The sequence below is a fragment of the Chionomys nivalis genome, chromosome 21 (genome assembly GCF_950005125.1).
Source record: "Chionomys nivalis chromosome 21, mChiNiv1.1, whole genome shotgun sequence".
Classification (NCBI taxonomy): domain Eukaryota; kingdom Metazoa; phylum Chordata; class Mammalia; order Rodentia; family Cricetidae; genus Chionomys; species Chionomys nivalis.
Window position 1 is genome coordinate 19,537,344 of NC_080106.1, and position 25,976 is coordinate 19,563,319.

General features: G+C 44.4%; 1 protein-coding gene across 1 annotated transcript in view; it reads left to right on the forward strand.

Annotated features, from left to right (window-relative positions):
• The window catches only part of Hydin (HYDIN axonemal central pair apparatus protein), a 310,664-nt gene that overhangs the window by 34,270 nt on the left and 250,418 nt on the right, over positions 1-25,976 (forward strand). The window contains exons 4-7 of the mRNA XM_057753452.1: positions 3,030-3,149; positions 4,837-4,971; positions 13,500-13,699; positions 18,796-18,920. Coding sequence (XP_057609435.1) covers positions 3,030-3,149; positions 4,837-4,971; positions 13,500-13,699; positions 18,796-18,920 — 580 coding nt within the window. The remainder of the gene's footprint in view (positions 1-3,029; positions 3,150-4,836; positions 4,972-13,499; positions 13,700-18,795; positions 18,921-25,976) is intronic.

The following is a 25,976-nucleotide window of genomic DNA, read 5'->3' on the forward strand; positions in this document are numbered from 1 at the left end:
TCTGACTGATGTGTAACAAGTGCTTGAACCACTGAGCCATACCCCCAGCCCTCTAGTCTCTGATTCCGTGCCACCTCTCCATTCCCAGTAATCCACAGTACAACATGAATGAAGTTTTAGACTGTAAATGAGGTCTTGGCGAGTGGGTAAAAAGCTTACTGTCAAGCTTGATGACCTGGATTCAATTCTCAGGTACTGCCTGGAAGAGAGAGAACCAACTCCCACAAATTGTCCTCTGGTCTCCAGGTACACATCACACACAGTAAGCATATTTTGCAGGTATGTGTGTATGCACACATGCACATGTACACTAAATATAAATGTAATTAAAATGTAAATGGGATCATGTTACTCCCACATTTAAATCTACTTGTGACTCTCATACGATCTAAACTTGACCCCTGGATCCTAAGACTGGACATCATCCTCCCTTCTTTCTTCATGGCCTTGTTGACTCCCAACTTTCCTTCCTCCTTACCCCTCTTTACATGCAGAAGTATTTCTCGTGAGAGAAAGGGAAGATTGGTTGCCCTGCTAAAGAGGAAGCTGTGGGAAATCCTCTCTGAGCTAGACAGATGTCTGAAGCAAGTCATACAAAGGTTTAGAAATGGCATTCCAGTGGGAAGGAAGAGAAAATGTAAAGCGTGGGAAGGGTTTTCATCAGCCTTGCAAGGACAGGTCTGTTGGTGGCTCATTTCACTACTGTTATGAAGGGTGTGTAAGCTTGTGAATAATTTTTGGAAGAAGAATAGCCTTCTTCTTTAAAATAAAAACTTGTGTGTTGCATCTGTGTACTTATATATGTATCATGAGTGTAAGCATGTTCATATAACCACTGGCTCCCTGAAAGGTTACTTATGTCAATTTTCTGACCCTTACCTCTTCCTTCAAAAGATTCCTAACTTCGCATCGTAAGTTAAATTTTCCTCTATGTGAGGGGAACGTGATAAGATGGGCCCTTTCATTTCTGACTGGCTCCCCTCATGTCATGATGTTGCTCATTGCTCTGATAAAAGCGAGCACCCAGTGAAACTCACAGCAGTATCAGAAGCCATAGGGATGTGCCCACGCCAGGCCCCATGTGAGTGTCCAGCTAGGGCACACATGTCACGGAGAAGCAAGTTCTCACTGATGTTGTCTGTATGGCCCAGTCGTTTAGATAGACTGGAAAATTACACCTTTATCATCCTTCTCTCCTTCCCCTGTATCTGAAGATCCAAGACAAATATCTCCCTCTATGAGAATACCCTCCATTGTTTTCCTTTGGACATTGTTAAAATTATATTTTTATCTTCCCCAAAATATTTCTGTTTGAGCTTCTTTGTTGAAAGGAGGTTTTTTTTGGGGGGGGGGGGGTAGAGAATATTATTTCTGCAGGTTCTGTTTGTTTGTATGGTCGGTTGGCTGGCTGGCTGGTTTGGACTTGTTTCCCCAGGGTTTAAATGACGTTATTTTCACACTTTTTACCTTGTTAACTGTGTTGAACAGCCAACACTTGTTTCTTGGATTAAAAGAAAAAATCCTCCCTTTTTCCTGTTAGCATCTCTTGCACATTCTTGCCTCTGTTTTCAATGGTGTGGATGTCTTTTTAACCCTACTGGAGTTTATAAGGCCTCCTGCATATTTATATTGGTGTTATCATCAACTATAAAAACCTCTCTGCCATGGTTCTAGCAATAACGCCTCTTCCCCACTTGCGTATTCCCAGCCTCCAAATGCTGCACACATTCTAGGCCTTTTCTCGTATCCCCTCCCATATCAGTTCTGAATTTTCTTTCGTCTCAGTCTGCCTTCTTCTGAATGCTCTTCTAACCTTCCTCCGTACCAACATCACTTCAGCTGTGGCTAACCTGATGTTAAACACATACACACACCTTGACTCCCTGCTTCCCATGGTCGTGTGTAGTACAGACCCTGCATTTACTTTCTTACTATTTCTACCTCTGCTAAATTCTGAGCCTTGTATTTCAGAGAGTGGGTCACACTACTGTTTTCTGCCACCTCTTGTTTGTGCTGGCTTTTTGTGCTGACATACTGTTTTCTCATATTTATGGCTGGTTTATATAATTACAATCTGCAGGTTTTTGCATCTTAAAGATCATTCTTGGTTATGAGCTATAAAATTTCACAATTGGAAGATTGCATAAATTATCCAAATCCTGTGGTGACTCACTCTTCCTTCCGAGGAGACGAGGAGACACAGTCGCTGGTGCCAGACCTCCCTGAGCACTGGCACTGAAGGACTTAGGGACCCTAGTTCATCCTTATTCCTCCCCGAGCACCGGCGCTGAAGGACTTAGGGACCCGAGTTCATCCCTGTTCCGTGGCACATCTAGCTACAGATCAGCGAGAGTAAAGTCCGTCAGAGTCCTACCCTTCCTAGACAAGCTTTGGGAGACTAGTCTCCGTCTCTCTAGCCTTGCTGCAGGTTCAGGAGGTCGTGCACATATCTCAGCCCCTCAGTCTAATGTATGGGGGCTGACGTAACCCAACTGTCTTATCCCCTGTGCTCTCTGTGCCCATCCATCCTCTTTCTCCTGGAGCACAGCCAGCAATTGTTAGCCATGTGGCAAGCACACTGCTGATCGAGCTCTTGGGTTATTCTCACAGGCTAGCTGGGTCAGCACCCACCTTATTTTCTGAGGCTCTCTTATCGAGATCTGGAACTGACTAGGCTATGCTGGATGACCAGTGTGCCCCAGAGATCCACCTGTCTTTGCCTCCCCAGTCTTGGAATTACAGGCATGCACTACCATGCCTCACTTCTTATGTGGGTTCTGGAGACCAGAACTCATATTCCATGCTAAAAGCTCTATATTTGTCTGAGCCAGCTCCCAAATTTTCTGTCTTCTTCCATAGTGAAGTTAATGAAAACAATCTCACTCATTTTAATTATTGTTATGGTAGTTTCCCCTTTTGAATGACCCCCACACACGTTCTTTATTTTAAATAATTAGATCTTTGCATTACTTCCCCCAGTCATCTTGACCATTGTTCACAGTACGAGTAATTTTCTCTTTCAATTGCAGTATTCTGGAGTTGACTTGGACCAGGCCCTATTTCAGCCCTTTCCGTCAGAAATCATATTCCAGAACTATTCTCCCTGTGAAGTCTATGAAGTTCCGTTGGTTTTAAGAAACAATGACAAAGTGAGTATGTTTGCTGGCATAGGCAAACTCTATAACTTGTGGTTTTCTTCTCTTTTGTGGTCTTTTCCGTTATATGACACAGTCTTCAGACTTCATCTGCAGAAGACTTGTCTCGACGTCCACGCCATGCTCTTTATAATTAAACGAAGGGCTTCTTCTCTAGCCTTGTGTCTTTTCTTCTTTAGAGATAAAACTAGGGTTTGTTTCAAAGAAAAGAATTCAATGCCGGAGGATTTCCTTGACACCTGACAGTAATGGAAGAGGGATTATGGGGAAGTTTTAAGTACAGTTAAGTGCAAAAATAAACAGATGGTGTGTGAAGGGGGGGCACCTCAGCAATACTAAACTCCAAGAGAAAGAATAGGAGTTCATGAAAAGAGGCTAGCTACAAGAAAAATGAGAAACTGAGTCGGTGCAGGAGCCCAAAGCGAGCAGGAGGACGTGGAGGTGTGTTCACCCAGCAGCTCACTGAAGGGCTCAGGGTGTCTTTCAGAGATCAATAGGGGGATTAGTGCCAGCAAAGCCAGATGCTGGAGAAAACCGTAGGTTCAGAGTTTGGCTTTGCTTGTTTGTTTCTGGCTGCACTGCTGTTAGCAAGAGAAGCTCACAGCGGAAGTTAAGGGCAAGCATAGCAATGAGAGAGAACAGAGGTGCCAAGGGTCGTGTCCCCGGGCCTCAAGAAGAGCCATGTTCTGTGGACACAGGGCTGCCAACAGGTTCATTTTCTCATGTAGAATTCTCTTCTCCCCTCTTACAACTGTTTTACACTTGTTACATATTATTAGGCTAGTAAGGATGGAGTGGGCCTAGTCTCTAGTACCTTGTAATTCCTTCCAACCCTAAACAAGAAGCAACTATCAGTAGGTCTGTATGAGGAAGCTGGGGTAAGGGGAATATATAAATTTCATCTTCCAAATGGTATAGTTTTTGTGGATAACCCAACACCTCTTGGGTGAGATTCGGCCAAAGCATTGGCCCCACGGGAGGTCCTCAGCCAGGGAACTTCCAATTATCGACAAGTGGGTGACTTTCTCCAGGCTTGGTAGGTGTGCTCTCACGTGACTTACACAAGGCTGTGTGCTGAGAGGCAGATATAAGCTCTCTTCTCTCTTCCTGACATACAAGTGCCCATGGAGACCAGAGGTGTCGGATGCCCCTGAATCTGGAGTTACGGTCAATTATGAAGCACTCAACATGGGAGCTGGTGTCTGAGCCTGTACTCTTGAGCACTGAGCCATCTTCTCCCTGGTCACCGTGATGCTCTGGTGAACACATATGTTGCTCTTTTCCTGTCTAAAATGTGCTCCCCAACCCCACACGTCTGTCTGTATGCATGTATGTGTGTGTGTCTGTCTCTGTGTATATGTCTGTCTGTTTCTGCTTGTGTCTGTGTCTTTGTCTATCTCTCTCTCTCTCTTTCCCTGACTCTCCCCAGGGTCTCACTGTATAGACCAGGCTACTTTTGAGCATCTGCTGATGCTGATGTTGGTACTTCCTCCTGAGTGTGTGCTTAAAGTCTTGAAGACTGACTGTCAGAGCCCTTAGGATAAAAGTAGACTCTACTATTTCCCTTTTCAGCTGAAGCCATTGAAACCCTGATGAAGGCCACACATAGCAAGGAGTGGCCGGAAGCCTTACTGTGCCTTCCTCTTGTGCCTGGTGTGACCATCGTGTGTCTCCCCTGCAGATCCCAAGGATGGTAAAAGTTGTTGAAGAAAGCTCACCTTACTTTAAAATCATCAGTCCCAAAGACATTGGTCACAAGGTGGCCCCGGGGGTGCCGTCTATATTCCGGATCCTCTTCACTCCAGAGGAGAACAAGGTAATGACAACACTGGCCAAAAAAAAAAATAGAGTATGTATCTCAAGCACTTCGTAGTTCAACTCACAGGACTGCCTGGTGTTCACAGTAGTGGTGGCGGTATTAGGAGTGGCTCTGGTGGTGGCGGTGGTGAGGGTCACATTTATTTGGTAGGTCTTGATATTTTGGTAGTAGAGCTGGTGATGGTATTTTGTTGCTGATGGTAGTTGTATTAGTCTGGGTTTTTGTCAGTGGTTTTATTACTGTTATGAATACCTGAGGATAGGCATGTGAAGAAGGGATTTATCTACCTCCCCGTCTTAGAGGCTGACCCTGCCAACAGCTCTAACTGCAGCAAGCCCACCCACTACCTTAGCTGAGTCACCTCATGGGGGTAGCATCCTCTGCAAAGGGGAGATAGCATGGGGTTAAAGGAAACTAGAACTTGCAGAAGGACCAGCACTGAGCTCCCCTCCAGTCTCCATCTCTTAAAGGGATACCACCTCCCAACACCATCATGCTGAAGACCAACCCCCCGCCGCCCCTGAACCCCAGGACAAGCTGTGTGTAAACATGGCATCAGAGCTTGTGTTGGCGGTGCTCTAGAGATTGTTGCTTTTAGATTTGGTGATGGTGAGGGCAGAAAAGGAGGTAGCAGGAGGAGGGTTGCCATGCTACTAGCAATGAGCAAAGAATTGTTGGGTGACAAGGGTGCCCATGAGCCCTAAGTCACTAGTCTGTGAAGAAGCCTGGCAGTGCCGGACACTCCCTGCTAGCCTGGATCCAGCAGGTTTATACTGTATACAGAGAGCCACCAATAAAGAGAAGTTCCTGTCTGGATGCAGTGAGCTGAGAGAAAGGAGAGACAGTGGGTTTTTAGGATAGGACACTAGTAGGTTGTGTGTCCTCCCTCCCAGGATTCTAACATAACTGGGAAAAGACACCTGAATTCAAATATTGATCGCAGTCAACCTCAATTTGAGCAAAAGTATAGTCAGGGCTCCAGGCTGAGATGGAGTTTCCTCATCCCCACCAGACGTCTACTAGATAACTGGTTCTCCGTAAAGGACTGAGTTCCTGTAAAATCTCCCTCATCCACAGCCAGAAAGAAAGAGCTAACAGCAAAGCCCTGCCCAGTAAGCTGAACCCTGTCTGCACACAAACAGTCAAAAGCTAAGGCCGTTTCCCCTCAGCACCACCCCCAGGCTTTCCTAGATCATGGGAACCCCAGCTCTTCCTTGGAGGGAAGGAGCTAGGACGCAGGAGTCCAGGCACAATTGCTGGTTAGGTTTTCTCCTTGAGCCCACCTGGGTACTCAGGAGGTGGCAGAAGGGGTCTCACGACAGTGTGAAGGAACTAGAACGGAAAACAATAGTTAAATGGGTAGAAACAAAAGGCTCCATTGTTAGCATAGGTGGGGGAGATGATTTCCAATGCACCACCCCTTCTGAGGCGCCACTAGCAGTGGACAGTTGCTGGGAGAGGAACAATCATTCTTTCCTGAGGTTGTGGCCACTGATGAGGTCCCCATGCTCCAGGGGCTGTCCCCATGTCTGTGCACATACGGGCAGCATCGACTGAACTTAATGAGTTATTCGATATATGAAGTTGGGAGGGTGCATATTGAAAGAGACTTGGATGGGGAGATAAGGGGTATATATGATAATATTTCATTCTATATAAGTATGGAATTCTCAAAAACAGAGCCCTAGGATAAAGAGGTGGGCTATGGGTAATGTTAATCGCGGGCATGCATATCTGTATGGTGCCATTATAGTGGAAATCAATGGATGAGTCAGACAAGATAGCTCTGAGCCACTTCTCTGCCACTAAGACTCACCACCTGCTGTTAATGTCATCACCAGGTCTCACTGCTAATGTGGCTGCCACTACTTTCCTGAAGGGCAGGGAGGCAGTCTCCTGTGACTCTTTCCTGCCTCGTCACTGGTCATACTGTTTGTTTCTTGGGTGGTGTTTGTGGAGTTTCTGTCCTGTTTGGAGACTGCTGACAGAAGGGAGGAGAGAAATCCCTATGTGAGGCTTTTTGCTATGGATTGTCGAGTCAATCCCTGGTGGCCTAGGTGCCCAATCCTAACCATGCAGAAGGATGAGGCAGACAGTTCTCAAGATCAAGGCCTTCTTGGGTGATAGAATGAGTTCAAGGCCAGCCTGGGTAACTTCCTGGGACCCCATTTCTTGATTAAAAAGAGAAGAAGAAGGCCTGAGGATACAGGTCAGTGACGAGGGACTCACCCAGCAAGCATGAGGCCCTGTAGGTATGATATTCTGGTTTCCAGGGCTCCCCTTACAGCTGCCAGCAGTATCCAGCGTTCAGTGTCCCACTCGTCACTGTTGGGAAGCCGACAGGGCCTGTGCTAAACTCAGGCATGCTGTCTTTCGTGCTGTTACAGAAGGCAGCAGAGGAGAAACAGAGCCAGGTATGGTTTAGGAAATAGTCATTTCACTGAGTGTCCCTGTTTCTTCCGTTGGCCGAATTGATAGTCAAAGAGTTCAGCACCACACAGTTTGCCTCTGTGTCCCCTGCTGACCCTTCCCTTGCCATTCTCATTCATGCTCCTCACATCTGGGGGGGGGGGGTGAGATATGTAAATTAGACTTTAATAAGCTCTATTTAAGATTAAATTAAGACACATTTAATAAGCTCAGTTGGATTGTCAGCACCCGTGTATATCAGCACATTGAAGATGATAAGCCATTTGCATTCTCGCCTGCCATCTTTTGATTGGCTTCCTGGGCACGGCTGTTGCCAAGAATGCCAACTGCCCAGATAACAGGTGCAGTCGATTCACTTTGGCTTTCCCTGTCTCCTCCCACACAGACTTAAAAAAAAAAAAAACACTGTCTGTGTTATTAATCTACTAATACCATTGTATGCAGCGTGCACCATGGGAGCGTAATAGTCAGTGTTTTAGTCAAAGAGCACCAGGGAATTCTGGAGCCTGCCATTTATTTTCTTGACCTCTTAAATTATGTTTATTATTAAATTGAGCTGGGAAAATATTAAGCTCTGGTTAGGAGGCAACACAGAATACTGACTTAGACTTGAGAAAACATGTTTGTATAGTTCTATAGGGTGAGAATGTATTATTCGGAGGAGGGAATGCAGGGTGGAGCTTTAAGAATCATGTTTAGATGAGATCAGAATGAAGGCACACCATTTATGGTTAAATCTAGGTGATGAGTATAGTGGCATTTGATACACTATTCTGTTTTCTCTGTGGATGTTTTTAGGGGAAATGGTCAATTAGCTGTCAAAAATGGCTTTCCTATAAAATTTAATACATGTCTCAAGAAGGACAAAACATTAGCATATTTTATGTGCCCTAGATATATAATAATCATAAATTCTATTGCCAGCACTTTGAATTAAAGTGTAGATACCATAACATCTTTTAGGGCAGATATGAGATGGGATCCCGTGGCACCTAGACGAGCCTTGAACTCACTGTTAGCTGAGAATCCCTTCGAACTACTGACTCCCCTGCCTCTGCCAGTTTAGTGCTGGAATTATCGGCAGCAGGCATGTTCTCCTAATCGGTAATTTCCGTTGTTAGGAATTTTATTTTCTTTCTGTCTAGATTCAGCTCTCCCTAGTTCTGTCTAGGCCCTTCCTGTAACCCCACAGCCCAGCATAGTGCTAGACACATTGGAACAGAACACTGACATGTGATTGTAAGCTGGTCTATTGTAAGTGTGTCTGTTCAGGAAAGAGGGAAATCCAGAGATTTGGGGCAGGCCTGGGGTGACAGAAAGGTTGCTATCTGATATGTAGGAGAGAGAGGCTGATCCTAGGAACATGGTGAAGGCAGAAAGCGCGTGGATGTGGAAGCAAGCACAGGTGGACTGGCAGGGTTAAGGGCACTAGATCACGCTTCTTTGCACTTAAGGGAAATCACTTGTCCTTGTGGGTGATATTATTCATGTGAATTCTAAAAGTAAATTCACATTATCTATTTAAACAACCAGTAATTAAAATAAATTCATAAATCCTGGCTCTCTTTCCATACCCAAGGTCAGAAATGGTTCTCTTAACAGATGGGACATAGCTACCCCCATGACACTGAGATCTTAGCTCAACGACAGGAGGTGCTACAGTGGCACAGGCCAAACCCAGGATATCTGGTCAATCCCTTTTTAAACTCTCTAGGATTTCCAAAAGAATTTCGGTTTCCAGTTTGGAAACTCCAAATTCTAGCTCCGAAGGAATTCCTTCTGAGGGTGAATCTAGATTGAGAAGCTACTATCTAGCAAATGCTTGTCACTGGTTAAGGATTTGGAAGGTTATCCAGACGACAAGGGAACTTCACTAACTCCTGGCCACATCCGTCTTCACTCTGTGCAATTTCCCCCATCACAGAAGGCAGAAAGGGGAGGTAAGGCTTTAGTCTCTTTGACCTTGACCTTAACGTGCAGTCATTTGTTGGAGTAGAAGGCACCATTTCCCTCTGCCGAGTCTCCAAAGATATCTATGCCTGTTTGCTTTCTATCAAGGAACTAATGTAAAAACCAGGATTCAATTCTTTTTACTCCCAGACAATCAATTCTTCTCTGCTAGTGTTTTCTGCTGGTTTTCAGGTTTGAAGAGGGAGGTCAGAAAGAAGGCTGTCTGGAGAGCACGGTTACTGGGGTAGCCTTTCGGTGGGGTGATTCACAGCAGAGTCTCATGGTAGAAGGGAGAGGAGCGTGGAACAAATACCCTACCTTTGAATGGTGACCTGATGGCTCTGCATTGCAGGAAGGAATTCCATCAGCTGGAGCAATAGCTTAGGCTCCTGAGTCATCGTATCTGAGTTCATCCCAAACCAACAAAACAGTATCTACTGGTGTGTTACATAATCTGCGATAGCTATTATATTATATTATATTATATTATATTATATTATATTATATTATATTTCTAACCCTGGAGATTGGAGTGTGCTTTAAAGGTACTGTTTTAAATTGTCTTCATGTTCTTTTCTGGGTGTGGGAATCAGTTAAGAGAAAAAAAATTGTGACTCGGTGTCTAACCCTCACTTGGGAATTTGAGAAGACTCCAAACCGTCCTTGGTACCATGTCAGTCAGCCTTCTCAGCATCTCTAGCAAGACATAAGACACATCGAGAACTAAAACAAAACACCCCAGGCTTGCCTCTGAGCCTGGCTCTGCAGCCCCTCGATGCCTTAATTAATCCTCTTCCGACTGCTTTCCGGTTTATGGCTCCCAACAAAAACTTTGCTGGCTGGGTTTGAGCACCTAAAGAAAAATGAAAGCAATGCTTACCTCTTTAAGATGCCGCTGTCATCTGACTAAACAGTTGTGTGATTGAGTTTTATGGGGCTTCCTAAGACCAGATATTTCGCTATAATTTGTACTTCCTTATGTCCGGATATCATCATTCCCAAGCTTGGCATTGCCATCTGAAAAGCAAAATCAATTGCGAGGCGAAGAGCCCAACAAATTAACTTTAATACATTTTGAGAGTACTGTTCATTAATTTTTATTGCATACACCTACCTGAAGACTTTATGTTCATGGTCCCCCTTGCCAGGGACACTCTGTCCCTGGACCTCTCCTGGTTAGTTCCTTTTGTGGTCCAGATCTCCATCAAAGGTCACTTCCACCAGCAGGCTTGCTTGGTTCTTTAAGACGAACCAGCCCCTTACCACACAGAATTTGTGTGGTATTAGTGACTTTTCTATCATGATAAAATACCACGAAGGGCACTTACAGAATGAAGGTTTATTGGGGATTATTGAGGGATGAGAGCCCATCACAACCACGATCAGGGAGCCATGGCAGCAAACGAACCTGGCCACTGGGGTAGAAAGCTGAGAGCTCGCATCTTAGATGGCAAACACGATACAGAGGAAGCAAACTAAGAATAGGGTGAGGCTGCGACATCTCAAAGCCCACCCTCAGTGACACACTTCCTCCAGCAAAGCCACACCATCTAAGCATCTCTGATAACACTGCCAACTTTGGAACCAAGCGTCCACATGCCTGAGACTGTGGGAGGCGTTGTTCATTCAGACTGCAGCTCTTAATGATACTCCATTTTCTCAAAGCCCTCACTGTACCCTGACTTACCTTGTCCTCATCCTGGTATCATTTTCAGTGGGTGCCCTTATGATCACCTCAACAACACAAGGAAGCACAAGCAGACCGTTCGCCGAATGGCTTTCACCCAGCACTGTGTTTAACATGTGAGATTAATGGTGACAGGCCACACTGATTGAGAACTTCCTCCTTGGCAGACATTTGGCGAAACGAGCACATTAGCTCACAGTTCAGATCAGTATCATCTCTTGCCTGGGACTACATTGATGACCTCCTAGCTGGCCTGTCTTTCTCTACTGAAGTCCACTCACAGTCCACTGCCCGTGTGGTTACCAGTGCTTTTCCTAAACTATAAATTGGGCTGTGTGGGGGACCAGCTGTCCACACTGTTAATGCTTCCTGCCATCCTCAGGTCCTGTCACTGGCTTAAAAGATGCCCTGTGACCTCCCTGCCCGCCCCTGCCTCTGCTGGGTCTCTACCCCTCCTGCCGTGTTTTCCTCTGGCCACAAGCTCTGAGTCATACTTCCCCAGAGAGTCATCCAGCCATATAGCTTCTTCATTCCTCACTCTGGCCACTCTGACTAGCACGCCTCCTCCATAGAGGTCCTTCCTGCCCTCCCCAGTATTCTGTCCTTTGATCACTTTACTTACTTAGTTTTCTTTCACTACTACCCAGTGTTGTATTACTGATTTCTCTTAATTCAACAAACGTTCATCAAATGTTGCATAAGCCTGGACTGTGATGTAGTGTGGGATGCCTAGAAGTCAGTGGCATGGAAGGGCTAAGCTTAGATGGAGTAGACAATGAGGTCTCTGCGAGAGAGTGGACAGAAGCACCTGGAGTAACCAGAGGACAGCGAGGTGTGAATGGAGGAAGCATCGAGTGTGAAGGCTCAGAATGGGCCTGGGAGATGGTAGCTGCATGGAAGAGCGAGCAGGAGGAGATGTGGCTGGGGAGAAGACGGGGAGTCCTCACTGTGGAGTCCTCAACCAGGGTGACTTTGACCAGAGGCACGACCTGAGCTCACTTCCACCTTAACTGGATGGAAATGGTCTTTGAGTGAGGAGTGTCTCAATAGCCTGGGAAAAACTGCCGTGCTAGGATCAGGGTGGCAGGAAGTAGCTGCACTCTGGACATCTCTTGATTTAGGTAGGTTCTCAAGAGCACCAAGAAAATAAAGCGGGGGGATCTAGAATGTGTTAGTCTGTTCAAGGTCACTCAAATGACGGGGACATCTGCAGCAAACCTGAGAGGATGTCTTAGAACTGGGTTGGGGTGTACTGATCAGGAGCTGGACCTCAGCTGGCTTTGTGGGGTCTTTGTGGGGACTAGGAAAAAGTCCGCAGCCTGGGCTGATTCAGTCAGGTCCAAGAAGAGTGGTTTGGGTGTCAGCTCCTGCTCTCAACTCTCACTCCTGCCCATTGGCAGGGGATTTTATGTGGTGTTGTATGCTGTAGCGTTAATCAGGGGGTTTGGTGTGGGACATGATGTATTTCCATCCAGAGAGGTGCCTACTGGGAAGCTGGGTGTGGGGCTGGGGGTTTGAGGGTGCAGAGAGAACCACGGGTTTATACACTGGTTATTTTGCCTTTATGTTTATTAATGTATCTACACAGTGGACGGCATTCAATTGCATATACATTATGAAATAATGTCCATAGACATTATTCGTGTGTTCATTTTCTTTTCCATCCTCATGTAAAGGGAAGAGGTTGTAACCACGTCTGTCTCCTAGCCAGTACTTTGCCAGGCACCAGTACCCTCACCAGAATTACTAGACTAGCGGGGAACTCCACAGCTTCCTCCCTGCCCCGTGGCATCCTGAAGTACAGGGCACGGTTGATCTGCGTCAATCTGTATGCTAGACTTTCCCACCCCTACTCTGTCCCCAAAGCCCAAAGAGACTTGTTGAAAAGAAAAACAAGAATAAAATCAAAAAGCTCCTTTTACAGATCACTGTAAAAGGAAAACTAGGGGTTATGGCAGGCGTTCTGCAGAACAACTCAGCGTGTTCCTCTACAGACTTCTCAGGACAAATAGTGAGGTGTTCTCTCTGACATGCTTTCTATTGAGAGGCAAGGGCCTGGCCAAGTGTCAAAAATCTATAAACCAATGCCGGGCGGTGGTGGCGCACGCCTTTAATCCCAGCACTCGGGAGGCAGAGGCAGGCGGATCTCTGTGAGTTCAAGACCAGCCTGGTCTACAAGAGCTAGTTCCAGGACAGGCTCCAAAGCCACAGAGAAACCCTGTCTCGAAAAACCAAAAAAAAAAAAAAAAAAAAAAAAAAATCTATAAACCAGTGGAGAAGCTTGGAGTTCAGGTTTCTCAAATGGTTGGAGAATGAGGTTGGGGGGTGATGAAAGTCTGTAGAGGAACACTCTGAGTTGTTCTGCACAATGCCGGCCATAATCCCCTATTTTCCCTTTTACAGTGAGCTTGGCCATGTTGGGGTCCCCACAAATAATGATCGTATCCTTTCCTGGCAGGATTATGCCCACATGTTGACCTGTATTACTGAAAGAGAAAAGTTTGTTGTGCCCGTCAAAGCCAGAGGGGCTCGAGCCATCCTGGACTTCCCTGACGAGCTGAATTTTTCCACTTGCCCTGTGAAATACAGCACCCAGAAGATTCTGCTGATCCGAAACATTGGCAACAAAGACTCCGTGTTCCACCTCAAAGCTCGCAGGTATGCATTCCTGCAACTCTGGCCTTTGATCACTTACAGCCAACTCTGGCTGGACTAGCTTTGGGGGTGGCTTGGCTTGTTACAGCTTCAGCTGCGAAGCTGGGAGACCACATTGCTGTCAACCAGGCTGTCTCTTCATCCTAAAGGGATCGAACATTCCAGGTTTACCATCCATGTCTTACCAAATGTCACCTTCTTTAACACATAGGATGACCCGTGGGAATTTATAAGCAAACCTAGATTTTTGTTTTGACCAAAAATTGGGAATATTGGCTGTGTTCATTTGCTATTGATGATACACCAGGTTATCATAAATTTAGTGACTTTAAACAATATAAATTGATAATCTCACATCACAGTGGATATCAGCAGGTCGTTATTCTGCCATCAGACTGACTTGCCATCAGACTGACTTGCCATCAGACTGACTTGCCTTGGTTCCAGCTTCTCCTGGTCCCCGGGATCTGATAACCCTCCACTTCCTCTTCCTTTTGCTTCTGGTCTAAGGATTGGGAAGTCTAGCTGCTGTTGCCCATCCCTCACTGTGTGAAGGCGGGTTTCTCATTTTGCCCGTCTTTTGTGTGGTCAAGTCTCTCGAGTCCCCACCTTGCAAATTCTGTTGTTTTCCTCTCCACACTCTTTGTGAAACTGTACCTTCGTGCCTGTCCACAAAATTGATGATTTCTAACCACATTGCCAGCGCAGTGAACCACAGGGCATCCTTCCGGCGGTCTATTTTCTGCATTAGCAACATTTGGCTTCTGTTTGCAAGTGAGGCTTCTCATGACTGCAGCGAGAGGGACGTGGTTGGATTTGTAATCTGCAGTTGGAATCTCTGCAGAGATTCCCTAGTGGGTATCCTTTCTACAAACCACTTAGGTGGACTGTCTCCCTGACAGGGTGCTTTTGTCAACACGATGCCAAATAAACACATAGAGATAGAACTGGTGGCAGGTGGGGAATATAAAGGCAAAAGCCTTACCTCTTGGTCTGAACACTTTTAGTTCAGAATACAATGTGAAACAGTATCTCATGGGAAATTCTGTTAAAAACAGCTCTTGCTTTTGTTCTCATTTAAACAATGGTTTAACATGTATAAGATAGTTCGGTTTAAATAGACGATACGAAGAAGAGTTGGCTCCCACATCTGAGGCCCATCAAGAATTGTATCTTACTGTTTCATCTGCATGCGCTCAGCAAATGTCTAGGGTAAATAAATGCTCAGTAAATGTTTATGGGATGCCTGGCCGACAATATGTCACAGAGGCAAAGCTACAATTGCAAACCTCCGCAATGACTTAAACTAAGAACACACGTTCCAAGGACTATAAAATGGGCATAATGGTTTCTGCACTAATACAAGGAGCTGCGGTATGCTATAAAATATCCAGAGAACATAAACAATTGCCATTCCATTTTAGTGCAGCTTTGACCTAGAACTCTAGCAGGTCACACAATAACGTTGATTGCTAAAGGGGGATTAATATTGGGAAGAGGATGATAGAGGGTTGGGTAGCAACTTAAAGACCTAAAGGCTCAAGTTGGAAGTGAAATATCAGAGAGACCATGGGGAGGAAAGGCACTGAGATGATATTCACTATTTAATATACCAAGACGAGACTCATGATTTTTCAGAAGACCAAGTTCCATCCATAATTAAGAATTTGATATTAATGAGGGTGACATATCAAAACTGAACAGTGTAATAGACAGAACCCGCCTCAGACCCCGGAGGATCACTATTCTTCACTTCTTTGTAAGAGTGTTTTCTGACATTTGATATTTTGCAGGCGGTTCGGCCTGAAGGCCTCTAGTAAAATAAAGTGCAAAATCAAATTACAGGCAGTGATTAAACACCAGCGCCTAACGCACTCTGCCCAATTAGCATCTGATGTATTGAGAGAGCTTGGGCAGCTCCAAGAGGCGAGAGTGATCCCAGGTGACTCTTCTCACTGCTGAAGAAACTTAGTCTAATCTAAAGCTAGCAATTAGCACGCAGGGGAAAGTATCCATTACCTCTCTATAGAATTTAGAATCCTGCGGGTCCTAGAGATGTGACACTGGCGTCACCTTCTCTGCAGAATATTAGCTGAGTTTCTGCAATAGGATCACGTCCAATTCATTTCAGCATGTTCTTGTGCTACCGAGATGCATTTGGAAGAGAAGTGAAGGTGCAGTATTAGAAAGTGGAGAGGCAAAGGAGAAGTCATTGCTGTGTTGTTCTCAAAGTCAGAATGGGGCCCTGTCCTCAAGGGTCAGAGTCTTACTGAGCCGGAAGGGAGGAAAGGACGTTGGGCCTTGGAAGACTCACCATCTTCCATAAAGGAAGGATGCCTTGGCTGCTGGAAGTTTACTCCTTTTCTATTCCAAGACATTATAAAAATTGATAAGAGAAGGTGAAAATTTTATTGGCGTTCATAATTGACTGTGGGCCGGGGGTGCAGCTCAGTGGCAGAGTGCACGTCCCTGCTTCTTCTCGTGGCTTACCTTGCACCAGCATTAACTTCCATGGGTGTGCCTCTCAATAGCTGATAACCCTTCAGAGGAAAGGGGGTTTCAGGAGTAGCACCCCATATGCAGATCCTCAGGCGCTCCACACGTGGCAGCGTTCTACGCAAGCAGTGACTTGGAATCTGAGCTCTGAGCAGTGGCAGTCAAAGAATGTCACATGCGGGAAGGCCGCGCATTTTCCGATAGGACCCTGGCAGTCGCATGTTGTCTATGCAGGGCCATCTGCTTGGTCACAGCAGGTGCAGTACTTGGGGGACTTTGTGGGTAAGGAGACCAAAGCCTCCCACCTGCCCCGCCCCGCCCCGCCCCAACCGCCTGGGAGTGTGACAGGTGAGCCGGGGGTCAGATACATATGAATGCGCGCAGTTGGGATACCAAACCTGGGTGGGAACAGATAGTGTGTGGCTTTGAATTCTGAGGGGTTGAACTTGATTGCTTAGATCACCAGGCCAAGGAACGGTGTTTGGGTAGGAGACTAAGTTGTGCTGTACGTGGGTGTGTTACAATCTCTCCAGAGCTGAATGAAGGCAAAAGGGGCAGAAATAGAAGCTCGAAATTAACTGAACACCTGAGTATATTTTTAGGTTCCTCCTCCAGCATTGCTGGAAAACTGGGAATGATAAAATAGCAATAAACATTTGTATCATGCAATACTCCTGGGGCCAGACATTATCTCAGACTCCTTATCCCTTTACTCCACACGGCAACCTTATGAGGCAGGTACTATCTTGACCAGTTTTCTAGATGAGAAAACGGCCTTTTAAATAATTTGTCCAAGGCCGTGGCACAGCCATTCGGTCATCTCCAGAGGTCAATGTAAAGATCAACAACTCCAGGTTACCCTGAAGTAGCGCCAAGAGATCACCAGAGAGTTGATATCATGTCTACTAGGAAAGGAGAGAAAAAGAAAGATCAGGGGTCGGAAGTAGAGATTCAAACAGAGGGCAACAGAGAAAGTGAATAGGTATTATTTCTGGAGGCCACAGAGATCCCAGTGAACAATCTCAGCCACCACCTCGTGCGACCCTCGTGTCTGCTCTGTGCCCTCGTGGCAGAGAGCTTATGTTCTCTGAATCTGAGTTCAGCGACTGCAGGCAGACTTAAAGGATGCTGATCCCAAACGCTGTTGTAGAAGAGCTCAGAAACAACTTAGCCTGCCGGCTGCACTGCCCACCTCATTACTTTGAAAAACTAGCAATTTAAAGATGTGAAATGGACTGTGAAAATAATTAAATGGACTGAATTTCCTGTTTAGAAGGAGGAGCTCCATGAGTTGTTCAAGGTGCTTCATAATCAGGTCCAGCTTACTAACCCATTCCAGGACCATTCAGTGAAACTATCCTGCGCTGCTCAAATCCACCCTCGTGCCTCCTGACATCTGAGTCTCCAATTCTGTTTTCAAGATGCAGAACTTGCCCTGTTCATCTCCTAACTGCATATCCTTCCTTCTTCCTCCTGTGTGTGCCCAGGAAGCTGACCTCTATGGTACACTTCCGTAGGGCTTTTGACTTCTGTTTGGATTCAGCCAATAGGAGCCTGGGATAAGCAGTCAGACAGAGGGTGAGGTGAGTGGCTAGGATGTTTGTCAGTTACTTCTCATGAAGTTATCACAGAGTGCCCACCAGAAATAGCTTAAGCCAGGAAGACCTGATTTTGCCTCAAGTCCACTACAGCAGAGAGAGTAGGGAAGAGCTGGTCACTTGACGGCATGGTGGACACTTGGCTGCCTTTTTCCCTTTTCTCCTCTTTATCCTGTTCAGGCCCCTACCTCACGGGATGGTGGAACCTGCATTCAGGGCAGGTCTTCCACCTTTAGTCAGCCCTCTGTGGAAGTCTCACAGACTTACCCAGAACTGTGCCTCAGTGATCTCCTTGGTGATTTGAAACCTCAGTAGACTTGACAATGAGATTGCCCATCATGGTGTTGTTTGTTTTATTGTTACTGCGCGGCTTCCTAGGCCGTTCGCCTCTTTTTGCTCACCAGGCAGCCTTCTCTTGGGATTCCTCCTTTCCTATGACTTTTTGGGCCTAGAGATGGTAGCAGCTGGTAAGAACCCTGAGGTGCTGTGTCTTCTCTTGAAGTTCCCTCCGCTTCTCCCATCCCCTTAAAATGGAGTCTTGGTAAGCTCTCCTCTGGGAACTCAGATAAGGTTTCCACTACTGTGATCTGCTCTCCTCTGGACTCGCCACACTGGACTTTTAGCCCTAGGAAGGCAGGATTCTTTTTCAAATAACAGTCTATTCAAAATTACAGTCTCTGAGTCTTGAGGGCACTGTTGACTTTTATCCATTTTATTCCCAGCAGGAACACCCCACAAATTAAAAAAAAAAGATCTGAAGGGCAGGAACACAAAACAGGAACACAAATGACTGGACCTGTTGGGTCTCTCGCCTTGCTGATCCGTTACTGTTACTTTAATGTTCAACTCGCTTCTTTCCCACCAATGGGCAATCAGTACTGCACTTCTGAGCAGGAAGTTGGATGTGAGCCATCTGAAGATCTGGAGCCACAGATCTTCTGCTAGTCCTCTGCTAGTCCCAAGAGTCGGAAGTATGTTCTGATCGTGCCTCCACGTGTTTTGCAGGCCTTTTTCCATAGAACCAACGGCCGGGATTCTTAACGTGGGGGAGTCCATGCAGTTAGAAGTGGACTTCGAGCCCCAGACCGTAGGCAACCATAACGGGAAGCTCATCGTGACGTACGACACTGGTATGCTTCTTTCTCTTCCCTTCAATTTCAGTTCTACAGAGGAAGAAAGGGCGAATAGAAAAACGAGGAAGCCAAGATGTATTTTGGTGGTACAAACTTATTAAGATTGGAAAAGTAGAGAGCCAAACTAGGAATATTTCCACCAGAAATGATGTCAAGTCCTATAGGACTCCCACCAAATTGGCTGCCCCACACGAAAAGCCTGCACTCAGAAGTCATAGTGATGGGTGGAAGTTATTTATATGTACATGAAAACTTGAAGGTACTGTTTATCCCATGTGCTTTCCATTTGACCTATGGCTGGCTGCATTTGTCTGACATTTTTAAATGTATGTACATCCCAGTCCAGAATATTCTTTTATGTGTCCAATAGTCTATTAAGATCTAGCGGCCTTAAGCCTTTCATCCAGCAAGTGTTGCTGTAACATCCCACATAAATCCCAGAGTGTATCTCTTGTCACTAGCGTCTTCTTGATGGTCGCATCCCATAATTAACCATGGAAATTCCATATTGTGTGTTTGCTACTATTTAACTTACAGCCATGCCGACTGCTGTCTGTTGAAATATGCAGATGGCACTGTAGAGGAACCATTTAAGCACACAGCCAGAATAGAGTCAGCCATGGCATTGAGGTCACAGGTCAGAGCTGCTGGCTTTGTACACTTGTGTCAGAGCAACGAGACTTTTCCTAACTCCCCACGGTTAAGCGGTCCTGCTCCATCTTGTCCAGATCGCACTACCACACAGCCAGTGGCTTGGTGGTATGTCTTCCTGTTTTTGTCAGCTGTAATTCCCTTCCAGCTAGAGAGACTTAGTTTAAACTAGCTTTAGCGAAGGAGGAATCTTCCAACCTATATAAGTAAAGCCACCTCTCATAGCATGCAAGGATGTCACTTTCCAAAGCATCTGGGTGATCTTACATGAAGTCCACCAGCGGAGACCGAGAGTTCCAGCCACTCCCCGTTCTTAACACTGAGGGCCATTGTGTTCACGTTATATGCAATAGGACTGTAAAATGGAGTCAAAGAATGGTTTTAATTTTCTAATTTAATCTCTCTAATTCATGACGTGAGACTTCTTTTCATGTATAACTGGCCATTCCTATATCTCTCCTGTTTGTGTAACTCTTTTGCTTGTTCATTTTTCTTTTCTTGTTCAATGGTAAAGAAACCTTTCCAGGTGAACTCTCTACATACTAATCCTAGTCGGATAGATGTAAGATTCGTCTTTTCTCTCAGTCTCTAGCATGCCTTGTCATTTCTTCAGCGACAGTTCTTGATGAGCAATGGTTTTTACGTTTAATAAACTCTGTTAACATTTTGTTTTTAAGATAATTTTTTAGCTTGTTAAAAAGTCAGCCTTTGCCTCCTCCGTGGTCACAAGCATATTCCATGTTTATGTCTCTAAGAGAAGAGCTTTGAGCTGCTGCGCTTAGGCTGGAGATCCAGCCCTGACCTAATTGTGTGTGTGAGACCGGACATCACTTTCTTTTCTTACGCTCATCATCAGTTTCCCTCACTCTCACTGTCTTGCTCTTGATCACTGCTCGCTAGCGCACACTCCGTGAGATTAAAACAATTTCCCACGCCTTGGGTTTCCATGACTTTCAGTCTAGGGAATGTTGGGTCTCCATCAAATGCCTTCATTAACATTATCATAGATTTTCTGATCTTTAGTCTTCTAATGTGGTGACTGATTTGAAATGCCGCTTTCTGGTATAAATACAAATTTTAAAGTTTGAGAAATCGCTGAGGTAGGCTTTGCTAATAATTTGTTGGAGAGGTTTATGTTCAAATTCATGAGAAAAAAATTCTCCTGTAATTTTCATTTTAGATAATAGCTTTCTCAGGTTTTTGTCTGATGAAACAAAGTGGTCTCAAAACACAAATTGAGTCCAAAGGTACAGACAAAAAATAAAACAAAAACCAAACAAACAAAAATCAAGTTGAGTGTTACTAGGAATTATTCTCTTCTCTTATTCTGTGGAAAAGCCCTTCTTAAAGATTTGTGTTGTTACTTCCCTAAATGACTAAGAATTTCTTTCTTCAAGTGTTGACAGAGGTTTCTGTCCTGCCCAGTTCCCACAGTTGTTAAGTCCCCCCCCAAAAACCACACAGAGGTCTACATTATTTATAAACTGATTGGCCTGGTAACTCAGACTTCTCATTAACACTTACAACTTATATTAGCCCATTGTTCTTGTCTATGTTAGCCACAAGGCTCAGTACCTTATTCAGCGAGGCAGTCACATCTTGCTTCCTCTGCGTCAGGGTCACAACTGCAGACTGAGCTTTCCTCTTCCCAGAATTCTCCTGTTCTCATTGCCCCGCCTCTACTTCCTGCCTGGCTACTTACCAATCAACATTTTATTAAAACTAATACAAGTGACAGGATAAAAGACCATTGTCCCACAGCATTCAAGTCATACTTTTGCTTTTCAAAAGACATGTAGATTCTTAATTACTAGCTTGTTTTTCTTAAACAAATTTCCAGGGATTTTGTCATATAACTTGAAATCTTAAGTTTTCAGCATAGGGTTGTTGAAAACAGCAGCTCACGGTGTCTGTGCTGCGGGCCCAGCGCTCCTCCTCTGCCCTTAGTTGCGGGTCTCTCTCTTGGCTTTATCCGTTTATTCATTTACTCAGAGGATCAACTATAGTTGATTTTCTTTATTGTTCGCATTTTTCAAATTTTATTTGTTTTTCTTCATTATTATTTCCCTCAGGCTTTAGTTCTTGTGGCCATTCTCAATCTTAGGGGAATACTTAGAACACTGACTTGTAACATTTAGTCTTTTATAATACATATATTTAAGACAAAATCTTTTATCTAAAGTTGGATTTATCTTCAATGAATATATATATATATATATTAATGTTTCATATTCCTGAAAACTTAAGAATTTTCTATTTCAGTTTTTCTTGTACCCAGAAACTACTTAGCAAAATATTGAATAATAGTCAAATTCTTGGGAATTTTGTTGTTAGTGGGTTTATTTTTCCTGATTTCTTCTTTAATTCTTCCAGTGACAGAAAATGAATTCAATATGATTTCAGGCCTGGAAATCAGTTGAGACTAACATTTTTGTCCAGAATATGTTCAAGTAGAGTAAATGTTCTCTGCAATTTGAGGTTACATATTCCATAAATTACAATTAGATGTTTACTAATAATCATGTCATTTGACCTATATCTCTACTTTTTATCCTTTTTTGGCAGATGCCAAAAGTTATTAAAATTCACAAGTATAATTATGGATTTAGCAATTTTCATTTTGGCATTTTGAAACTATAATACTTGGTATGCACAAATGTAGTATTAATATAGTTTCCTGTCAAACTAACCATTTTATCATTATGAAATATCTTAGTGCAGGTTCTGATATTACCATCTACTTGGTCTGACATTTGTGCAATAGAATAGCTTCCTTTTGATTAACGTGGACATTCAATACTCTTTTTATCCTTTTACTTTCAACTTCTCTAGGCCTTCTTATTTAAAGTTTGACATTTAGAAGAGCCAATCCCCAGGTGAATTTTTAATTGACTCTGAAAAATCTTTCTTTTATTGTTATTATTTTTATTTTATTATTAAATTGTTCCATTTGGTCCTTTTATATGGAATGAGAGCCCTGACATATCTGGGCTGAGGTTGCTGACTGCTGTTATTATGAGCACTGTGGGAAATAATTAATTGAATTTTAACTACACCCTTCCCATTATTAGCCGTTGGTGTCAATAGCAAGTGACATTTAGAAATGAATGTTAATATACTAAGTCAATGATGTACTTTTCCTACCTATGTCCATATCTTTGTAAGACATCATTTTCTGTCAGTCCACAAAAACCAATGTGTCAGGGGAAAAAGGTTCCCTTGGAATTTCCTTTGGGTCACTAGATCCAAGATTTGAAGGCGGGGTTTGGAAAAGCACAACCCGTGCCTCTATGCTCATAAAAGAGTTCTTTGGTTTCCTTATTTTAAAATACTGCTTATTTCATTTTAACTCATCCTTTTAAATATATTAATGTATTGAAATATATCTAATATAGGAGTATAATTTATAAATAAACAAGTCTTCATGTGTTACAGTATAATTTAGAAAAGTTTCATTAGGTTTTGAGATTAGTCATCTTAGATTTTTCAAGTGATAAGCCAAAGTTTGAAAGACCAGACACATTTTAATCTTGCCACCATCAAACTCAGTTCCATCTAACCCAGTACCAATCTAACCTGGTCACCATCTAACCCGGCCACCATCTGACCCGGCCACCATCTGACCCGGCCATGACTTAACCCGGCCACCATCTAACCCGGCCACCATCTAATCTAGATTTTTAGGAAGGGAAACTGAGAAACTTCCTGAAGGGCACATATCCTAACCAAAGTCCAGTTAGAACTCAGAGGTAGACCCTGAACCCCTGAAATCTGTCCTTTACACCCCAGGGACATCTCCCCAGCCTTTCTCATCACTACACAAACATTCCCCTCTTTCATTTGTTGGCATTGAAATGCAGTCCATTCTCACAGAGGCCAGAACTCCAGTTTTACTTTTGTACAAGTGTTTGAAATGACACCTACGCTTATATGACTCCTCCTGTGTTGTAAAGGAAGGGTAGTTCGATCCACAATGAATATTATGTGTATTGAAATCTAGCTAGTCTTGGAAAAGTTAATGTTCGTTCCCTGAGGTGCTTCTGCCATCTGTGGTAAGTGAATAATTTTATGAAGATTGAAGATATTATTCATTACATAAGAGGATCTCCTGATAAGAGCATGCTTTCATCTTTATTGTAGGTTATCAATGCCCAGAACCTTACATTAGTGTAAAGCTGTAATGATTGCCTAAACACATGAGCCGCAGAGCCCTTCCAGTCAGTCATGGTCATTGTCTTCCCGTGTCACTGAATAAGCCTCAGACTGAGCTCTCTGCAGCTGCTTGACATATGAATTGATTCAGGAAGGACGCTTAATATGGGCTAGTGATGAATGTCTTTTCTTTATGCTTCCTCAAACAATGTTCTAGAAGAAAGATCACTGACTTGGCCTCAGCGGGAAGTGCTCAGTCATGTTTCTAGCCCTTGTGTGGTCCTGTCAGCTGTGGTCTTCCCCTCAGCTTGTTCTCCATAAACCACAGCTACAGTTCTTTTCTGCTCTGACAGGAGTTTGAACGAGTGCCCTGCTCCTTAAGGAGGTCAGATATAGTTCCTCACTAATGCTGGCATTTGCTCTCTCCCATTTGCCTGAACCAGAGTTCTCCCCCTTCCCCATTCCTCCATCTTTGTCCTTGGAGTATTAATGGGTAGTAAAATTAAGCCTGCTTAGGCAGCTGGTTTTACCCAGAAATGATTGTTAGCTTTATTATATATTCACGGCAACAGAAAAGATTACACGTAGAACTTCTCAAGGTTTTATTCATAAGAACAAAACAAAAGCAGGCAGTGTGTGGTGGCCCTCACATGTAATCACTGCACTGAGGAGGCCCACGGGAAAATAGTGAGTTCTAGGCCAGCCTAGGCTCTATCTGAAGTTCTACACCAGAAAGACAGTGACAAAGCAAAACAGCATGAGCAAGAGTGTCAGTTCATGTCAGGCAGACCCTTGTCAGCTGCAGGCATCTGTTACCTCTGGCTTTTCTGAGATGTCCCTGAGCCTTCAGGGAAGGGGAGTGGTACAGATTCACATTCAAACCTTAGCCCTCCACCGCCTTCTATCTCTGCTGACCAGCTGTGCATCTCTGTGTTAATCACCAGCCCCAGGTGACTGGCAGCCATTGCCGATGATGGCGGCTGTAGGTCAGGGAAGGGAGTCTGTTTTCTTCAGGCGTGTAGCCTCTGAGAGGCCGTCTGTACTCCGGTGGATGCCCTACATCCACATGTATACAGGCAGCACTAAGAGACTCAGTGGGTTTTTTAAAATGAGCTCACGCAGCTGGGCGGGGAAGGTAGAATTGGGAAGAAGGGAATGGAGAGAGGGTTTGCACAAAACACATTGCATGCATGTATGAAAACCTCAGATTTTTGTCAATCAAACTGAGACGTGGAGACCGCACATGGCTGCTGCAGGACTAACAAATGGCTCAGCTGCTCAAGTCCTGAAATTTTCAGCCGGGTGTCGAGGAAGTTTATGTAATCTGAGGCCTCCCAGAGAGACTGGTATTCACAAAACAGCTTTGTTTGACAGAAAAATACATTTTTCCTGAACATTCGGTTACTTGGATGAGTCAGAGAAACAGAAATCAATGCCTGGTGAGGTGGTTGTCACCTTAAAGGTGACATTAACCACTGGTATAGTTGGGAAGTCGAGCTGATGGACCTACCTCCTCAGTGGCTTTAGAGTCTTAACGTTTTTTACTGAAGAGGAGATATTTCAGTCTAGAGCCAGACGTGGGAGGTAGGCTTTTTCCCCCAAAGGCAAAATGGTGGGTTATTATATTTTTATATAATGCATTTTCTTTTTATATAATGCATATTTTATTTGGTTTTCTTTCTAAAGCTATAACATATTTCTTTTTTATCCCTGTGAAGGCTAATAAAGGCATACCAAAAAAAGAATATAATGAACAATTGATTGTGATTAAGGAGGGGGAAGGGAATAAATACAAGAGGACAGCAAAATAACAGTAACGATTTCTGGAAAAGTCCTAAGGGATCCCACTATCAGTCAGCTGCCTGAATAGCATAATATACATGGGTAGGTCTGTGTATAAATATGCATATACAGCTAAAATGAAATTGTCTCATCTGGGCTGACAATACGATCTCCAGAAGTCAAACACTTTCTCACAAGACCTCCGTACCAGGCATGAGAAGACCTCTTTTGAGTTATTGATCAGGATGTCCAAGAGAAACCCAATCATGATAGACTATTGCTTTTGCCCTTGGTTGCTTAGCCCCCAGAGGTAGAAGGCAGAAGTCCCAGTTGCTGAAGATATCATGGACTTCAGATGCAGGGACCAGAAGCCCCTGAGCTGGAACTGACCAGAATGCCTCCTCCCTGCGGGCTAGCTTTCATGGTACCAGAAGGAGGAAAACCACCAACCGTCCTGCCCAGCTGTGA